The sequence below is a fragment of the Drosophila subpulchrella genome, unplaced genomic scaffold (assembly GCF_014743375.2).
Source record: "Drosophila subpulchrella strain 33 F10 #4 breed RU33 unplaced genomic scaffold, RU_Dsub_v1.1 Primary Assembly Seq24, whole genome shotgun sequence".
NCBI lineage: Eukaryota > Metazoa > Arthropoda > Insecta > Diptera > Drosophilidae > Drosophila > Drosophila subpulchrella.
Genome location: NW_023665550.1, coordinates 1,203,281 through 1,221,670, shown reverse-complemented (window position 1 = coordinate 1,221,670; position 18,390 = coordinate 1,203,281). Strand labels below are relative to the sequence as shown.

Sequence of the window (18,390 nt, the reverse complement as noted above, 5' to 3'; positions counted from 1 at the left end):
CGCAAGTTTGTTTCAGCAGAGTGCCTCGCCCACTCTAACGCCCACAAACCGCCCAAGCCTGTGGCGCCCACAAATTTCATGCTAGATACAAAATTTTAACTGAACTGTATTGGTCTCGTCAATACCTATCGATTGACCCAAAAAAACGCCCATAACACTAAAATCTGTCTACCGCCTGTAGGTGGCGCATTTCAATCTCGCTTTGCTGCTTGCATATCTCAATTTCCATTTGGTCCCTTCAGCTGAATAACGGGTATCTAATAGTCGAGGTACTCGACTATAGCGTTCTTCCTTGTTTTAGTTTAAATTGAAGGCTTAATATGAAGTCGAACCATTTTGTTGAGCTTTACTAAGAATGCACAAAAGTATGCCGTATTTTTTTCTTCAGGTTTTAATGTAGGTTTTGCGCGCCAGTATTTGATTTTAGTTTGCCTAACATCTAAAATCTTCTTTTTTCATTCATTCCCGCTTCTTTTATTTCTGATACCAAACAATCGAATGTAATATCGATATATCGAAAAGAGATATTTCAACTTTTTTGGGTCTTCTCTAAAAAATGTTCGCAATTTCTGTCATTCATAAGGGAGGACTTAAGCATGCCTTAAGGTATGCTGCATTTCTTGTACTTCCTTCGGATGAGAACTAAAATATATTATACAAATATAAATGTAGCATTCTTTTGTGATGACTTCAGAATATGGGCCTTTCCAGGGGTCGCGAACGTACGTTCGTACGCAATTAGTGCAAATAAAAAATAGAAAAAAAATCTTTTCTGAATTTTTTTTTACTATTTTATAGCATTTTGTTAGCTCTTAGCTTAGTGTAAATGATGGGATTTATTGAGCTATAATAATATTAATATTGGCAAAAAACATGCGGTCGCGAACGTACACAAAATGGAAGTCGACTTTGGCTTAATCTAGTAAAATGCAAATATCTGCGAATTGGGACGGAATATTCTAAATAAATAACTTTACTTTTAAAATGGATTCATGTAGCTTTCATTCGAGTCTGTTCCCACGGAAATATCTCCATTTGTTTTTATTTTATTGAATTAAGTACCGGTCGCGATTTATCCATGTTGATTTATTAACAGTTAATTGAAAATTTTGTTGCCCTCCTTGGATTTGTATCTTCTTATTAGATTGCAATAAAGAGATTTGGTAGAAAAAGTTCAAACAAATCATATGTTTTCCTTGCGAAATAATTAATCATAAAAATGCCTTTAAAAGTAGCTAAAAATGAAAAAAAGTGCATTTTTTCAGTTTTCAGGGAAATTTCTTCAACAAAACAAATGAAATATGCTTTGGTTCCACTGTGTTAAGAAAATACGCCCATTAATTTGTGAAAATACGCAAAAAATTCAAGATAACAAGAAAAAAAAAAATAAAACATTTTGTTAGGTCGATTATTAAATAAACAGCGTTTGAAAAGCTACGCTACTCTTGTAGTATTTCGTTTTGCTGTTGCTACCGCTCTCTTTTTGACGAGAGCCGTAGCAGAGCCATAGCAGAACAACGAGAAAGAATGTGCTCTGCTCTGCCGCAGTCTTGTCGCTTGAGAAACACCTTTCTTTTCCATTTTTTTTTTTTACTTGTCGCTTTGTAGTTTTAAAAAAATATTTTTGGCATTTTTGAGTTTTGATTAACTGCGTAAACATGACACCGGCAAAGAAAAGTATCAACATTTTAAAATATTACGAGGAGATAGATTCCGACCACGTTAAATGCAAATCATGTTTTCGAGTTATAAACAAGGAAGAACGCTATAGTTGAGTACCTCGACTATCAGATACCCGTTACTCAGCTAAAGGGACCAAAGGTAAATGGAGATATGCAAGCAGCAGAGCGAGATTGAAATGCGCCACCTACCGGCGGTAGACAGATTTAAGCGTTGTGGGCGTTAGCGTGGGCGTGGCAAAGTTTTTTTTGGATCAATCGATAGGTATTGACAAGACCAATACATTTCAGCTAAAATTTTTTATCTAGCATACAAATTGTGGGCGCCACAGGCTTTGGCGGTTTGTGGGCGTTAGAGTGGGCGTGGCATATTCGCGTGACGAACTTGCGCTGCGCTCAAGCCTACGGAATCTAAATCTGAATTACCATTTCTCTATCTTTGATATTTTCCGAGATATCCGCGATCATATTTACGATTTTTTTAAGTTTGTGGGCTGTTTGTGGGCGTTCAAATGGGCGTGGCAAACTTTTTTTAGATCAATCGATAGGTATTGATGAGAACAATACATTTCAGTTAAAATTTTTATTCTAGCATGAAAACTGTAGGAGCCACAGTTTTGGGCGGTTTGTGGGCGTTAGAGTGGGCGTGGCACTCTGCTGAAACAAACTTGCGCTGCGTAAGAAGCTCAGGAATCTGCACGCCTAATCGCAATAGCCTAGCTCTTATAGTTTCCGGACGGACAGACAGACGGACATGGCTAGATCGACTCGGCTAGTGATCCTGATCAAGAATATATATACTTTATGGGGTCGGAAACGCTTCCTTCTGCCTGTTACATACTTTCCGACGAATCTAGTATACCCTTTTACTCTACGAGTAACGGGTATAAAAATGGAAGGAAAACCCCAAAACAGCCTGCAGATGAGAAAGGACGCCTAATCCATGCTATTTCCCATTATTGTGGGACCTCACCGACAGGAAGCAATACCACAGCAAGGAAAGTCCGCAGAATTGTTAAAGTGTTAGAGGAGATCCACCAGAGAATCCCAATGGGAAGGAAAATGTCGAGTGGAATTTCGCTCCTGACATCCTGCCGGGCGTGTCCTCGCAAAGAAAGTATGTTCTGGCCAAAAGAATTTGGCTACGTTGTACTAATAGAAGTATCTTTTTAGCATAACACCCAGATCGATCTTCGACGAGCTCTCCATTGGGGAGCCACAGGACTCCACCTTCACCAGCTATTTGGCAGCTAAAGCGGAGATGGAGGAGGAAAAAATGCAGCCCAAGAAGGCACACCTGGAGAAGCCATTACCAGCCATTGCCAGGACGCTGGGCGACTTCCTGCAGCATCAGGCAGAACAACCCCTTTCCCAATCCGGCTCCCACTTCCTCAAGGTCCAATATACCTATTGGGACTCGGAGCTGGACTGCAGATGGCGCGGGAAAGATGGCTGATGTGGTTTTCTTATTATTTGGGCCGTGGCTAACGGCGTTCATCGAAATTCACTTGCTAAATCTGGTATTTTTGGTTAGCACGCGGTTTTCGTCGATGTGAGTACTAGGCTTAACCCATTTGAGACAATATAAACATAGTATATGTTTATGCTAAGGGTTTCGTGATTTCTTAAAAGCGTGAAATAAAATTTGCTCCTGTTTATGCGACACCGCCGAATTCATGCATTCTATCAATCTCAGCTGACAGAGGTGCCGGACCGGTGGAAAAAGATGTTAGCGATTATTAAACCGATTATTTTTTCTCGATTCGCATAAAATAATCTTGCTAGTATTAAAGATAAAGTATGTGCAAGCCAGTATAACATCTTTTTACCGTCAAAATAAAAGATGAATACTAGTTTCCATTGGCCCTAAATGAACAAATAATTTGTTAAATGTAAGGTGTATTTATGTATTTATATCGATGTGGCAACTCCGATAAATGTATAGAGTTACCGGAGTTTAATTGTCACCAATTCACGCTTTGAGGTTGAATTCATAGTCAACTTTCGTGTGTTGCCGAATTCACGAAATGGCGTTTATGCACACACGAATCGGCTGAAATCGCGAAATGAAAGCGTGAATTCGGCATCGCATAAACACAGTAATAAACTAATTTATTTATCAATTCGTGGCGGTTGGTCACTCTGAAAAATAAAGTTTTCTTTGAATTGCCAAAATGAGGCGCCATAAAAGTTTCGAGCAGCGTGATTGGTCCTAAAGCCTTGTACTCAGATCGGCTAAGAGTTTCACTAGTCGAAAAATCTTATTCTTTGTAGTGTGACCGAAGTTTTTAAAGTTCACCCGCAATGCATGTAGCATGGTCTTACTGTCAAGCAGCTGTTGCCAAAAGCCTAGTACTCAGATCGGCTAAGAGTTTTACTAGTCGAAAAATCTTATTCTTTGTAGTGCGACCGAAGTTTTCAAAGTTCACCCGCAATGCATGTAGCATGGTCTTACTGACAAGCAGCTGGGTTTGTTGCCAAACGAAAAACAAAACAATTGAAGAAATTTAAAAAGGAGCAGTCTGCTGGTACACAAAGAAATTCAATTAAAAATAGATGGAATGTTCAACGAATGTTTTTATTTATGTAAATTATTTGTTTAAAGCATCCTTTTCGTCCCACAAATGCTTCGCCATCTTTCCCGCGCCACCGCAGTCCAGCTCTTGACCTTGAGGAAGTGGGAGCCGGATTGGGAACAGGGTTGATCCGCTGATGCTGCAGGAAGTCGCCCAACATCCTGGCAGTGGCTGGACATAACTTCTCCAACTGTTCCTTAGCGAGCGCCCTATTTTCCTCCTCCCTGTAGAAGCCAGCGCGTCCTCCAGCTCCGCTTAAGCTGCCAAGTAGCTGGTGGTTATGGTGTACGGAGTCCTAATGGAGAGGTCTTCGGAGATCATATTACTGGTGGTTCTGCTGAAAAGATACTTCTATTAGTAAAACGCAACCAAATTATTTTGGCTAGATCTTACTTTCTCTGCCAGGACACGCCCGGCAGGATGTCCATGTAGAGAGGATTCTGGGATTCTCTACTGGATCTCCTCCAGCACTTCAACTATTATGCGGATTTGCCCCTGTTGTGGTATTGCTTAATGTCGGTCAAATCCCACAATAATGGGCAACAGCTTGGATTAGACCTCCTTTAACCGTTTTTGGTGTTTTTCTTCCATTTAAAATTTGTAAATTCCCACCGCTTCTGCACGAACACCGCCAAAGATTAAATTTCTTATTCTTTGGGCCGCGGCTAACGGCGTTCATCGAAAATTCACTCTCGAAATTTGGTATTTTTTCTGGTATTTCCTTAGCTCATCTGAGTACCGCGCTGAAAAACAGACCCGACGAAAACCTTTAGCCGCCTGTTTGCCTCTCGCTCACTCCTATGGTTAGCTCGCGGTTTTCGTCGATGTGAGTACTAGGCTAAACGGAAAACAAGTCAATTGGAGAAATTTAAAAAGGAGGAGTCTGCTGGTACACAAAGAATAAAAAAAAATAAATGGAATGTTCAACAAATGTTTTTATTTATGTAAATTAGTAGTTTAAAGCTTCCTTCTCGTTCTACGGATGCTTCGCCATCTTCCCCGCTCCACCGCAGTCCAGCTCCGAGTCCCAAAAGGCATATTGGACCTTGAGGAAGTTGGAGCCGGATTGGGAACGGAGTTGATCCGCTGATGCTGCAGGAAGTCGCCCAGCATCCTGGCAGTGGCTGGCTATGGCTTCTCCAACTGTTGCTTAGCGGCGTCCTATTTTCCTCCTCCCTATAGAAGCCAGCGGGTCCTCAAGCTCCGCTTAAGCTGGCCAAGTAGCTGGTGGTGGTGGTGTCCGGAGTCCTAATGAAGAGGTCGTCGGATATCGTATTACTGGTGGTTCTGCTAAAAAGATACTTATATTAGTACAACGTAACCAAATTCTTTTGGCCAGGTCTTACTTTATTTACGAGGACACGCCCGGGAGGATGTCCATGTAGAGAGCGAAATCCCACTCGGCATGTTCCTTCGCACTGTGATTCTCTAGTTGATCTCCTCCAGCACTTCAACTACTCTGCGGATTTGCCCCTGTTGTGGTATTGCTTCCTGTCGGTGAAATCCAAAAATAAAGGGCAACAGCTTGGATTAGGCGTCCTATTTCATCAGCACTGACCTCCTGCAGCCGATTTTGTGGTTTTTCTTCCATTTTTAATTTTTAAGCCTAGTACTCACATCGACGAAAACCGCGAGCTAACCATAGGAGTGAGCGAGAGGCAAATGCGTGGCTAAAGGTTTTCGTCGGGTCTGTTTTTCAGCGCGGTACTCAGATGAGCTAAGGAAATACCAGAAAAAATACCAGATTTCGCGAGTGAATTTTCGATGAACGCCGTTAGCCGCGGCCCAAAGAATAAGAAATTTAATCTTTGGCGGTGTTCGTGCAGAAGCGGTGGGGAATTTAAAAATTTTAAATTGAAGAAATACCCCAAAATCTGTTAAAGGAGGTCAGTGTAGATGAAAAAGGACGCCTAATCCAAGCTGTTGCCCATTATTGTGGGACCGACAGGAAGCAATACCATAACACGGCCAAATCCGCAGAATAGTTGAAGTGCTGGAGGAGATCCACTAGGGAGTCCCAGTGGGAAGGAACATGCCGAGTGGGACTTCGCTCTCTACATGGACATCCTGCCGAGCTTATCCTCGCAAAGAAAGTAAGATCTGGCCAATTTGGTTGCGTTGTACTAATAGAAGAATCTTTTAAGCAGAACCACCAGTAATATGATCTCCGAAGACCTCTCCATTCGGACTCCGTACAACATAACCACCAACTACTTGGCAGCTTAAGCGGAGCTGAAGGACGCGCTGGCTGGAGGAGGAAAATAGGGCGCCCGCTAAGGAACAGTTGGAGATGCCATGTCCAGCCACTGCCAAGATGCTAGGCGATTTCCTGCAGCATCAGCGGATCAACCCTGTTCCCAATCCGGCTCCCACTTCTTTAAGGTCCAATATGCCTATTGGTACTCGGAGCAGGACTGCGATGGCGCGGGAAAGATGGCGAAGCATCCGTGGGACGAAAAGGAAGCTTTAAACAACTAATTTACTTAAATAAAAACATTCGTTGAACATTCCATCTATTTTTAATATAATTTCTTTGTGTACCAGCAGACTCCTCCTTTTTAAATTTCTCCAATTGATATGTTTTCCGTTTGACAACAAGCCCAGCTGCTTGTCAGTAAGACCATGCTACATGCATTGCGGGTGAACTTTGAAAACTTCGGTCACACTGCAAAGAATAAGTTTTTTCGACTAGTGAAACTCTTAGCCGATCTGAGTACTAGGCTTTAGTTTCCATAACGCCTTTGCACGAACACCGCCAAAGATCAAATTTCTTAAGCCTAGTACTCACATCGACGAAAACCGCGAGCTAACCATAGGAGTGAGCGAGAGGCAAACAGGCGGCTAAAGCTTTTCGTCGGGTCTGTTTTTCAGCGCGGTACTCAGTTGAGCTAAGGAAATACCAGAAAAAATACCACATTTCGCGAGTGAATTTTCGATGAACGACGTTAGCCGCGGCCCAAAGAATACGAAGTTTAATCTTTGGCGGTGGTCGTGCAGAAGCGGTGGGGAATTTAAAAATTTAAAATGGAAGAAAAACCCCAAAAACGGTTAAAGGAGGTCAGTGCAGATGAAAAAGGACGCCTTATTCAAGCTGTTACCCATTATTGTGGAACTTGACCGACAGGAAGCAATACCACAACGGGGCAAATCCGCAGAATAGTTAAAGCGCTGGAGGAGATCCACTAGAGAATCCCAGTGGTAATGAACATGAGACATCTCTCGATCTCCGACGATCTCTCCATTGAGGACTCCTTCTTCACCAGCTACTTGGCAGCTGGTAATGGAGCGGAGATAGAGGATGCGCCGGATTTTATAGGTAGGAGGAAATAAGGTCGCCCGCTAAGGGACAGCTGGAGGAGCCATCACCAGCCATTATTGGCCAGCTAGGAGCTGGACTACAGATGGCGCGTTAAAGATGACGAAGCATCCGTGGGATGAGAAGGAAGCCTTAAACTTCTAGTTTACATAAATAAAAACATTCGTTGAAAATTTCATTTATTTTTATTTTAATTTCTTTGTGCACCAGCTCTCTTCTTTTTTAAATTGCTCCAATTGATTTGTTTTCCGTTTGACAACAAGCCCAGCTGCTTGACAGTAAGACCATGCCACATGCATGGCGGGTGAACTTTGAAAACTTCTGTCAACAAAGAATAAGATTTTTCGACTAGTGAAACTCTTAGCCGATCTGAGTACTAGGCTTTATTCTTTGGGCCGCGGCTAACGGCGTTCATCGAAATTCACTCGCAAAATCTGGTATTTTTTCTGGTATTTCCTTAGCTCATCTGAGTACCGCGCTGAAAAACAGACCCGACTGTTTGCCTCTCGCTCACTCCTATGGTTAGCTCGCGGTTTTCGTCGATGTGAGTACTAGGCTTAAACCATTTCAGGAAGGAAGCAAAAAAGTCAGCGAAATGTTGCCCAATTACTGTCAAATATATCATCCAGCGCTATGTCCGGAAAAGTCGGGTGTGTGAAAAAAACCGAAATGCGCCGAATGAAATATTTACCGACCTTAAGGAAAGACGAATTGTCCGGAAAATCAAAGTGAATCCAAAGCTTTCGGCCCCGAAACTAGCGTTTGAAATAAAACATTCCGTCGCGTATTGCGAGAACAAGACTTAAATGGTCGAGTAGCCTAGCTAGAAAAATCAGAACTGCAGGCTTAAATTTGCCAAGGAACATGTGGTTCACCAGCCATCGTTCTTGAAAGAAGTATTTTTTGCAGGCGAGTCGGACGGCAAGCAATATGTGTGACGTCAACCGAATACCAAGCTTCAAAGTAAGAACCTAAAGTCAGCACGGCGGTAGTATCATAGTTGGTGGCGTTGGAGACCTGCTCTTTATCGAAGGGAATTCGGACAAAAATATGCACCTTTAACTTTTGAAGGACAACTTGCTCCAGAGCGCCTTGATATTGGGCCTAGAGCGGACTTTCATATTTTACCAGGAAAATGACTCTAGGCACAAATCGAATTTTGTGCAGTCCTAGTTGATCTGGAACTGCCCGCACATTGTGAAACCACCTGCCCAGTCACCACACCTTATCGTCATTAAAAACTTGTTGGCAATTTTGGATCTGGCCATCCGCAAGTGGTAAACATGATCTCAAAACAGTAGAGGTGCAGAAAACATCGCTTTTCCGATGTTTTAACAGGCAAGCATCGATGTAAAAACATCGATGTTTCTGCACCTCTACAAAACAGCCTTCTTGGAAGAATGGGCTAAGATTCCAAAGGAGTCCACAGAAAAGTTGGTTTCTTCGATGGAAATTCGTTTGAAAGATGTCATAAAACAGAAGGGAGCCCTCACAAAGTATTAAGTTAATTAAAAGTCAATATATATTTAACATGAAGTTCCTTGCACAAAATAAGCTGTGACATAAAAAAGTCAACATTTTTAGTTTTATTTAGTTTTAAGTGTTATCTAATGATGTTTAAAAATAATGAAGTGCCTTAACATAACTGCATTTAAATTTTTTTCATATTCCGTTTAGTTTGCCAGCTATACGAGTTTGAATTTTAAGTTTACCTCTGCACGAAATAAGCTGTTAGCCCATGCATGTACATTGTACATATGTAAAGCGAGACCTGGTTATCAGCCACGTCCACATCGGAGAGCAGATAACACACATGACTGTGTGCAATTAGCACAGTGGCGTAGTGCCCTGGAGTCAGATACAATCAAATCAGAGCGGCAGGGGGTTACCGATGAATAAGCCTCTTTATCTTGCCTTTCAGTGTCGCGAGAACTGTCGTTTGGAGCACAAGAGCGCCACAAGTTACGGCGGTACAGCGAGAAAGAAAGATTAAGGTAGAAAGACCAAGCACACAAGAACCGGAGGTACAATGGGTTGGTGGAACAAAAAAAGCGAGACGGATCGTAGCCCGCCCAGCCAGGCACTGGTGCTGCAGGACCCCCGTACCCGCGTGAAGACCACGAGTGCTAGCACCAAGACGACCAACAGGGCAGTGCAGAACTCTACCATCACGGACAGCAACAAGCAGACGGTCACCTTCCTCTCCACACGCCAGACGGTGACGCACACGCAGCGGGCGCTTGTCACGGAGACGACTACGCGGCGCACTCCCAGCCAGGCGGAGTTGGAAGCGCTCTTTGCCCAAATGAGAGTAGGCGGCGAGGGATCCCGACCGCCCAGTCTGAACGGAGTCTCCCTCCGCTCCACTCAACCATTCAAGGCCACGGCTGGCAAGCGTTCCAGCACGCTGATCAAGACCGAGCAAACGACTGTCACTAAGAAGACCGGACACACGATTACCAAGCACCTGGAGACGCACCATGTAGACCTTAAGGGCAAGATCAGTAAGACCAACTGGTCGCCGTTCACTCCCACGGCTAACAGTTCGACCTCCACCTACGTCTCACCCTACGCCCAGATGCCGAGCCTGGCCATAACCTACATATCTCCGCACGCCAAGACCCCAGGAATCACTAGCACCGTCGCGAACTCTGTTACGAGCGTGTCCAGCACCCCCAAGCCAACGTCATCCAGCTCCTCTTTTACAAGCTTTTTAAACTCCGAACCAAAACGTGATAAGCCGCTGACGTTCACTGCATCGCCAAGACCCTACATCAGCATGGGCTCATCAGCGATCAGCGCCATGCCCAAAGTCTCTGACCCAGCGAACAACCTCGACACTCAGGGCACCAATCCAATCAGCTTGACTTCCTCAAAGTGTAGCCTAACCAAGAGCAAACTAAAACCCGCTAGGGTGTATATCTTTAATCACGAGCGGTTCGATAACAAGAACGTGTTCCGTACGGGCAGTGGCCAGGATGTAAAGGTCTTGCGATCCACCTTCGAGCAGTTCAAATGCAAGGTGGAGATCATTACGGACGCCACTCTGGCCACCATCAAGCGGACGGTGCGAATGCGTAAGTAGAACCAAAATCGACCCGTCAATCATTCTGTGTCGTAACGCAAATATTTTAAGTGGAAACCAAGGATTTCGAGGACAAGAGTGCTCTGGTCCTGGTGATGCTAAGCCACGGAACGCGCCACGATAGAATTGCGGCAAAAGATGATGACTATTCTTTGGATTACGACGTCCTCTTCCCCATCCTGCGCAACCGGACGCTGAGGGACAAGCCTAAGCTACTTTTTGTCCAAGCCTGTAAGGGCGCCAACGAGCTGGGTGGATTTATGACGGATGCTGCTCAGCCCAATGGGTCTCCAAACGAGATTCTGAAGTGTTATAGTACCTACGAGGGATATGTTTCCTATCGCACGGAAGACGGCACTCCATTTATTCAAAGCTTGTGTGAGGCCCTCAATCGGACGGGCAAGACCTCAGATATCGACACCATAATGACGAATGTGAGGCGCGTTGTTAAAATGCAAACCAGGTGAGTGGATAAGTTCCTATGCAATACAAAATATAGATGTATATTTTTTTAGAGACGGCCAAATCCCATCTGTTACCAGTACGCTCACCTCTAAGTACGTTTTTGGAGATTACATCTGATCATACTAGAACGGTCACCTTTATTTACGTCTTTGGAGATTATATCTGACCATTAATTACACCCAGACAAAAAATTGGCTAAAATGCCCAGAAATGGGCTACAATTTAGGTAAAGTTGGCCTTAACCTGGAGCTAAGTCCATGCATGGCCTGTAGGTCACACATGTCCTAAAATGTGGGTAACTTTTAGGTAATTGACTGCCTAAAAATAGTATTTATGGTACAAAAATAATTTGTTTGAACTTACAAAAGCATTTTGCCACGGAATAAAACCATATGGACTTGGATCAGAGGGGGACAAGTGGTGCGTTCCGACACTTTATTGTTCTCGGGGTTCGAAGTTCGAGTCCTGCCCAAAGACCATTTTATTTTATTTTTCTTTTCTAATAAGTAAAGCAGATAGATTGTTCAATACAATATTGCATTTAAAATTGCTAAGGAAATATTTAACATGTTTCCATAAGACTTTTGACTTACTCCTGCCCTAGTATCCTAGTATCCGATCCGGGGTCCTCTCACATCAGAGGCAGACGCCTTACCAATTCTGCAATCGCACCATGTTACGAATGAGTGTGTAAGTTCAAGTCATAAGTAACGCATCGGACTCGCGCGCAAAATATAAATGATAGTTTTTTTAGGGAGATAAAATATTCACCTATTTGAATTCACTATAAAATCCAATAATTATATTATAAATTGTATTAATATCATGAGTAAACATTTCACATTTTTTTAAACAATACCCAATTTCTAGGGCATATTGGCATAAAATGTTCAATTTTATAATAGTACGTCTCAGTTCATTTTTATTAAAATTGTACCTTAAATAATGTATTAAATAATTATAATAAATACAATTTATCTTTGGTTAGATGCAACATCAATATGTAACAGACATATTTAGTTTAAAAGGTTTTTAGCTGTCAATAGTTTTAAGGCCCACAATAACCTAAAATATTAGGTTGTTCGTGACCTAAAAAGTAGGGCAAAACGTACAAAAATGGAAATTTTTAGACAGTGCATGACCTAAGAATGAACTTTTAGTCCATTTTTAAATATTTAGGTCAGGCAAGACCTAAAATTTTGTCCATCATTATTTTGAGTGTACAGAAGAATTGCTTGTTTGTTGAATAAACCAACATTAAAGGTAAACTCCTTGGTATTATTAAGATCTGTATGCATGAAATTCTGTTACCATCAAGAATCGGTAACAAAAAGGAAAAAGGAAAGGATAACAAAAACTTTACGGAAACTAGAGCACGTAAACACGAAAACGAAGTTTTTCAGAAAACGCAAAAGTAAAGTGAAAACTGTTACTACCTTATCTTAAGATATATATAAAGGAAAAGCAGAAAAATGCAAGGTATCGGCGCACATCCCAAACCGTAAGAACTATAGCAGCCCGAATTCGTAGTAATTGTTTGTGCCTAACCGAAGTAGGCACTTCTGGGTCACACCGCGGGACAAGGAGGTAATGAGCACTTGTCGCTGGCACGGGGACGCTTTGATGGCAGGACGATCGCGTCGCGGCAATGGTAACGATGGTTACTGCAATGCCGGACCACAGGCGATGCTGAACTGAGCTGAGGTTGAGCTAACGTGGTTAGCTGCTAGTTGAGATAGTGTATTACGAGCCCTATTCCCAGAGGTAGGAAATAGAACCGCGGAGTTATGAGGTGTGTTGATAACTGATTTATTCTTCATTTGATACCTGCTTATATTCTACTTGGAACACGGAAGCTTAGTGTAATGGTTAGTGAAAGAAGCTATATTCTAAAGTAGGTCAGGGAATTATGATTATGGTAGCAGTTGCGTAGTTGGCTGGGCTGACACCGCAAATGTGCTGACTGCATTGGCGGGTCAGCGTATCGTTGTGACGGTGAGATGGTGAGTTAGTGAGACATATAATATGCTGACCAGCAATTCTCATCTGCAGTGAGTGCTACTGAGCGCCTGGTACTGTTCCCAACTTGGCTACTGCTTGATTTGTTGGGTGTGGTCATGTTGAGTACCTTTGGGTACGAACAGTAATCATTCCATAGGAAGCCAAGGACCTCTTTATGATTCGATATGTAAAAAAAAAGATGCCAGGAGCAACATAACTAATTTTTAAATGCAGTGTTTATATTATCGGAGTTTTTTTAGAGAACCATATTTTTTGAAAAGGAGAAATCATAAGTCAACATTTTTTTTTTAATTTGTAACCATTTTTTTCAAGGCTACGGAATCTGTATCTGAAATCCCAAATTTCTATCTTAGATAGTTTCCGCGATATCCGCATATATATTTACAATTGTTTGAATTTTGTGGGCAGTTTGTGGGCGTTAAAGTGGCTTTTTAGGTCAATCGATAGGTATTGACGAGAACAATACATTTCAGTTAAAATTTTTATTCTAGCATTAAAACCTTAGGAGCCACAGTTTTTTAAGGTTTGTGGGCGTTAGAGTGGGCGTGGCACACTGACGAAACAAACTTGCGCTGCGCAGGAATCTCTAGAATCGAATCCCAGTATGGTAGCTCTTTTACACAGCGTTTATACGGACATGGCTAGATCGATTCGGCTAGTGATCCTGATCAAGAATATCGATACTTTATGGGGTCGGAAACGCTTCCTTCTACCTGTTACATACTGTCCGACAAGTCTAGTATACCCTTTTACTTTCAGTGTAACGGGTATTAAAATGTACACCGTTGGTCCGAACACATGCTTAAATTTTTTAAACCAATATTTGCTTCTAATCTAAATGCAGAAGATCCATAAAAGTATGAGTCACGAGAGCTAGAGAACCTACAGCAATTCTCGAGATGGATTTGTCTTCGTCTTTCACCGAAGTGATGACTAGAAGGGTACACGCAAAATAAACTCTTTGAGTGTCAATTTGATAAGTGCGGGTGAAAAAGACACTACACCTAGGATCAAATAATTGGGATCAATTGATCCTAAATAAGTATCAAAAGTAAACTGCATTGTACGAAAAATCCTATTTGACTCAAAATAGTGTCATTTTGACAACAACTTCGATACCGATAAAAACTTTTTTTGATTGTTCGAGTTTCGAACTGCGCTTAAGTATCGGTTATCATAGGATTTGAACTAAACATAGATAGACCAATGGGTGAGGTGTCTGTCTCTGATGCGAAAGGTCCCCGCGGGTCAATTTGATGTTCTTCGTATCAAAGACTCAATAGTATCACATTGACACCTAAATAGGGGCATATTGATGACGATATTTTTATGGGTGTAGTGTCCAGCATGACACCCAGCTACCTGATCGTCCTTTGCGAAGCTATCAAAGTTCCACCAATCTGGATCTGGGCTGTTTCCACCTGTTTCCTGCTTGAGATCAGGACGGCTTCTGTATTCTGCGAGGCCAAATCCAGGCCTGCCACCGCTAACCACGACTCAATGGCTCGAACCGCTCTGTTGGCCGACGATTCCGCTGTGGTAACCTCGAGGTGTTCTAACGATTGAGGTGTTCTTTGGTAGAGCGAGGTTCAATACACCGTTGAACATTGTGTTTCACAGTAGTGACTCCAAGACAGAGTCTTGTGGGACTCCGGCCGGAACTTTATGTGGCCTGGTGATCACTGAGGTGTCCAGGAGAAGAACCCTGTTGCCAAAGTAGCTGAGCACAATGTTCAGCAGGTATCCAGGAATAAGATACGCTTTCAGAGCCTCCAGTGTCCGCTCCCAGTCAGCCGAGCTGATGGCGTTTCGGATGTTTAGCATTACCACCAGGCAGTACTCCTTCGATGCTTCTTTCCACCTGGTTCCCTCTATGGTTTGCAATCCCCGGTCGACCTATTTTCCCGGAAGTTAAATTGGTTTGGGTACAGCTTCCAGCCTTGCAACTATCACCTTCTCAAAGACTTTTCCTATTGTGTCTAACAGGCGAATCGGTCTGTAGGAGGACGGTTCCCTCGCTTGTTTGCCGGGCTTGGCGAGTAGCAGGAGCATTTGCCGCTTCCATCGCTCGGGGAAGGTGCCTTCTCTCAGGCACCTGTTTACCTGGGATAGCCTTAGGGTGCAGGTATAGCAGAAGCATAGTTGCTCTGCAGTGGATCAGATCTGAACCGGGTGCCTTTTTCTGGCTAGGTTAGTTTCCACTTCGAGGATAACTAGGCGTGCTCCGTGACTAGGCGTATTTCAGCTTCGTCGAGCACCGTTCTCCGGGAGAAGGCCAATGGATGACCCCTTGTGAACAGCACTCGCACTATGCCTTCCAGGGTCTCCTATTCCCTGGGCGCATTATTGCCATCTTTCACGCGTTTGACCACCGTTCTGTAGGCCCGGCCAAACGGGTCTTTTCCGCTTCGTCGCACATCTTAAGAAATCACTCCATTTTGCTATCTCTGATCGTCTTCTGACAGTCCGTGACTATCCGCACTGGTACAGATTACCGCGGGAGGCCTTCCCGCTCTCTAATTCTGAACATTGTCCAGTCGATTTGGACCTTCTTGATTACCACGTTCCCAAGGGTGAGTGGTGGCTGATCACGGCGATCTGTGACTCTGAGTATACCGGGCGGATGCTTCGCACTTTGACCTTACCCTCGTCGAAGTCGAATTGTCTTGCTAGAGCGGGTGCAATATCCGACTTTTTGGTCAGGGCGTCTATGTCACGAATTTCGAGGACCGTACCTTTTGAATCCGCCGAAGTGGATCGGACGTCACCCTCGGCGCCAAGCGCCTGAGCTATGCTCTCCCTCATAGCCTCGGAACTTCTTGTGCTTCCTTTGGTCACCTCCAGATGCAAGTTGACATTGGTCATGCGGCGGACCTTGCTTACATAGCTCCTCAATCCTGAAAGCTGGCAGTCATCCCTTTTGGTGACCATGGCCACTATTTCGCTCTATGTTTTCCCCTTTGATGTGACAATGACAGCATCCGGGCGAGTGCGATCCGACTTTTGCCTTGGCCTCGTGATGGTCCTCCAGGCGTCTATAGGGCTTTTCAGGGCTTCACTTGGCCCGCCGTTGCTCGTAGATGGCGTATCCGGCATTGGTTGTCGGGCGCGAGGCGGTTGTTGCGCCTTGGGACCTCTTCTGGGGGAGTTTTTCCCCTTCTTCGTTTTCGGATTCTGTTGGGGCGCTTGCCTTTGCCTTGGCCTCGTGATGGTCCTCCAGGCGTCTGTAGGGCTTTCCAGGGCTTCACTTGGCCCGCCGTTGCTCGTAGATGGCGTATCCGGCATTGGTTGTCGGGCGCGAGGCGGTTGTTGCGCCTTGGGACCTCTTCTGGGGGAGTTTTTCCCCTTCTTCGTTTTCGGATTCTGTTGGTTCCGTACTACGGGCGTGGCCGCGCTGGCTGTTTTGTTTCTACTGGATCGGTTTGGGCTCCGACACCCATTATCCAGACCTTCTGGGTTTCCTGCTCCTTATCGAGCTGTGGGAGTCAGTATATTCGGCTAAGTTGGCATTCCTAGTTAGGACACTACCCATGGTTATTAACATAAATAGCCCAGATGCAACCCTTCAGTTTAGCAAGGATCCGATCCTCACCCGAATACCAAAAATACCATTTTGATGGATTTTGGGGATTTTGTGCATCCTACATCCACTCTAGACGCCATTATTTCCTCCTCTCTGCTTCAAGCTTCTCCCGAGATCGGTTCGTTCCCTGCGTAAAGTGTTACAATTTTCAAACCCGTCCGCATCCATACATCCGCGTGTGAAATTCGTAGAATTTTGTTGACCAGAACGACCTGTTATCACTCCCAATATTGGTGGTAAGATAATTGGGTCGATATATTGAGAGAATCTAATCATAATTCCCGGAAAACAGCAGTGACCAGATACAAGTGCGAATTCTCGGAATTGTCGGAAGCTTTACAGTCCTCCCTCTGCGCACAACAAGGAGCAGGTGCCGCGTGCATCGTTTGGCGTGAAGAACGCTTAGTTTTAAGGTTTTAGTGTTAGGATTTGTAGTATTAAGAACCATGAACCATATTATCGTATTTGCCGAATTAAATGAAATTTAAGATGAATTAATTTGTGATCTTTTAAGGGCACCTTAGAGGATGTAGCGCAGCGGTTGTTTTAAGGGTGGAGTCTAATGAGACTTCACAGGTAGGGTGGGTATAGAAGGTGGCCAATAACATCTGGGCCTCCGTCTTCGATAGGTACAGTCTCTCGTCCGAATCTTAGCCGTTGGGTTAAAATCCTTATCGTTACCGTCTCTCTGTCTACTATTGTTAGTTCTGTGACACTCTTGTTTCATCTTAACACAAACCCACACCCATCTCCCTTAGCAGGCCTGTCAAAGCGTTAACAGAGGTGTTAGGGTGGACAACGCTCATAGAGTGTGTTCGTTACAGAGCATACCATTTCCGCCTCCTGTATTTGCTCCTTGTCACCGCTAGTGGCTTTCAGCCCCTCCGAAATATTGTATTGCAGGTCTTTCTTTTCGACCGCTTCGTCTTCCTCCCAACCGTTATATGGCGGACCTGCTTGTTCTTTACTGCGCTGAGGACTTCGTCGAGAATCGAGCCGAGTTCCGCGATGGTCTTGAGGCAGTTTGGCTCCGCTGAACGCTGGTTGGACTCGTCTCATCCAACGACCTATTCGGCATTTGGGTGTCCGGACTTTCCCTGTCCTTTTCCTGATGGCCTGTCGCCCCTGCTAAAAGGATCGGGGATCTCAGGATCCTGCTGCTTTTACTGAAGGCCGGGGGGCCTTTGCTCAGTATGGGACAGAAGCTGCGAGGGTTTTCGACAGTTTGCACGATTTGTGCGATTTGGGCTTTCAACGGTGGCCGCGGATTTCCCCCCCGACTTTTCCGATGGAGGCTATACCGCTCGTGCTCGGTCGCCGAGCCCCTTTATACGGTGTGCCGCGTTAGCAGGGGTGTTGACAATTGGTCAGCTTCTTGACCCTTAGCACAGCATACACTCATAGAAATTTTACTGTAAAATCGCCCTAAAACGGGGGTCAATGGCGACTGTGTAACAAAATAAGGGCAACATTTTCTAAAAATAGGCATGTATTGGTCTTACATTTAGGGCGATTTTTCTTAGATGTAGGGTAAATTTTCTTAAGTCTAGGGCGATTTTTCTGTTTTCAAAGGTAAATACCCTTAACATATGAAAAAATATTTTAAGCATCAACGGCGGTATTTCTTGAAATTAGGGTGATGCGCCATAAAAACAAAAGCAAGT

At 44.0% G+C, this 18,390-nt stretch overlaps 1 protein-coding gene across 2 annotated transcripts; it reads left to right on the top strand.

Moving 5' to 3' along the window:
- Nucleotides 1-8,143: 8,143 nt before the first annotated feature.
- Nucleotides 8,144-12,108, top strand: LOC119559427 (caspase-1). Of its 2 annotated transcripts, none has more exons than XM_037872525.1 (4): nt 8,144-9,067; nt 9,493-10,648; nt 10,708-11,119; nt 11,172-12,108. In XM_037872525.1, exons 2-4 carry the CDS (start codon nt 9,601-9,603, stop codon nt 11,236-11,238), a joined length of 1,527 nt encoding a protein of 508 aa, XP_037728453.1. In that variant the 5' UTR covers nt 8,144-9,067; nt 9,493-9,600; the 3' UTR covers nt 11,239-12,108. The 2 variants fall into 2 exon arrangements, with proteins under 2 accessions (XP_037728453.1, XP_037728451.1); XM_037872523.1 differs by having other exon boundaries at nt 9,249-10,648.
- Nucleotides 12,109-18,390: the final 6,282 nt, after the last annotated feature.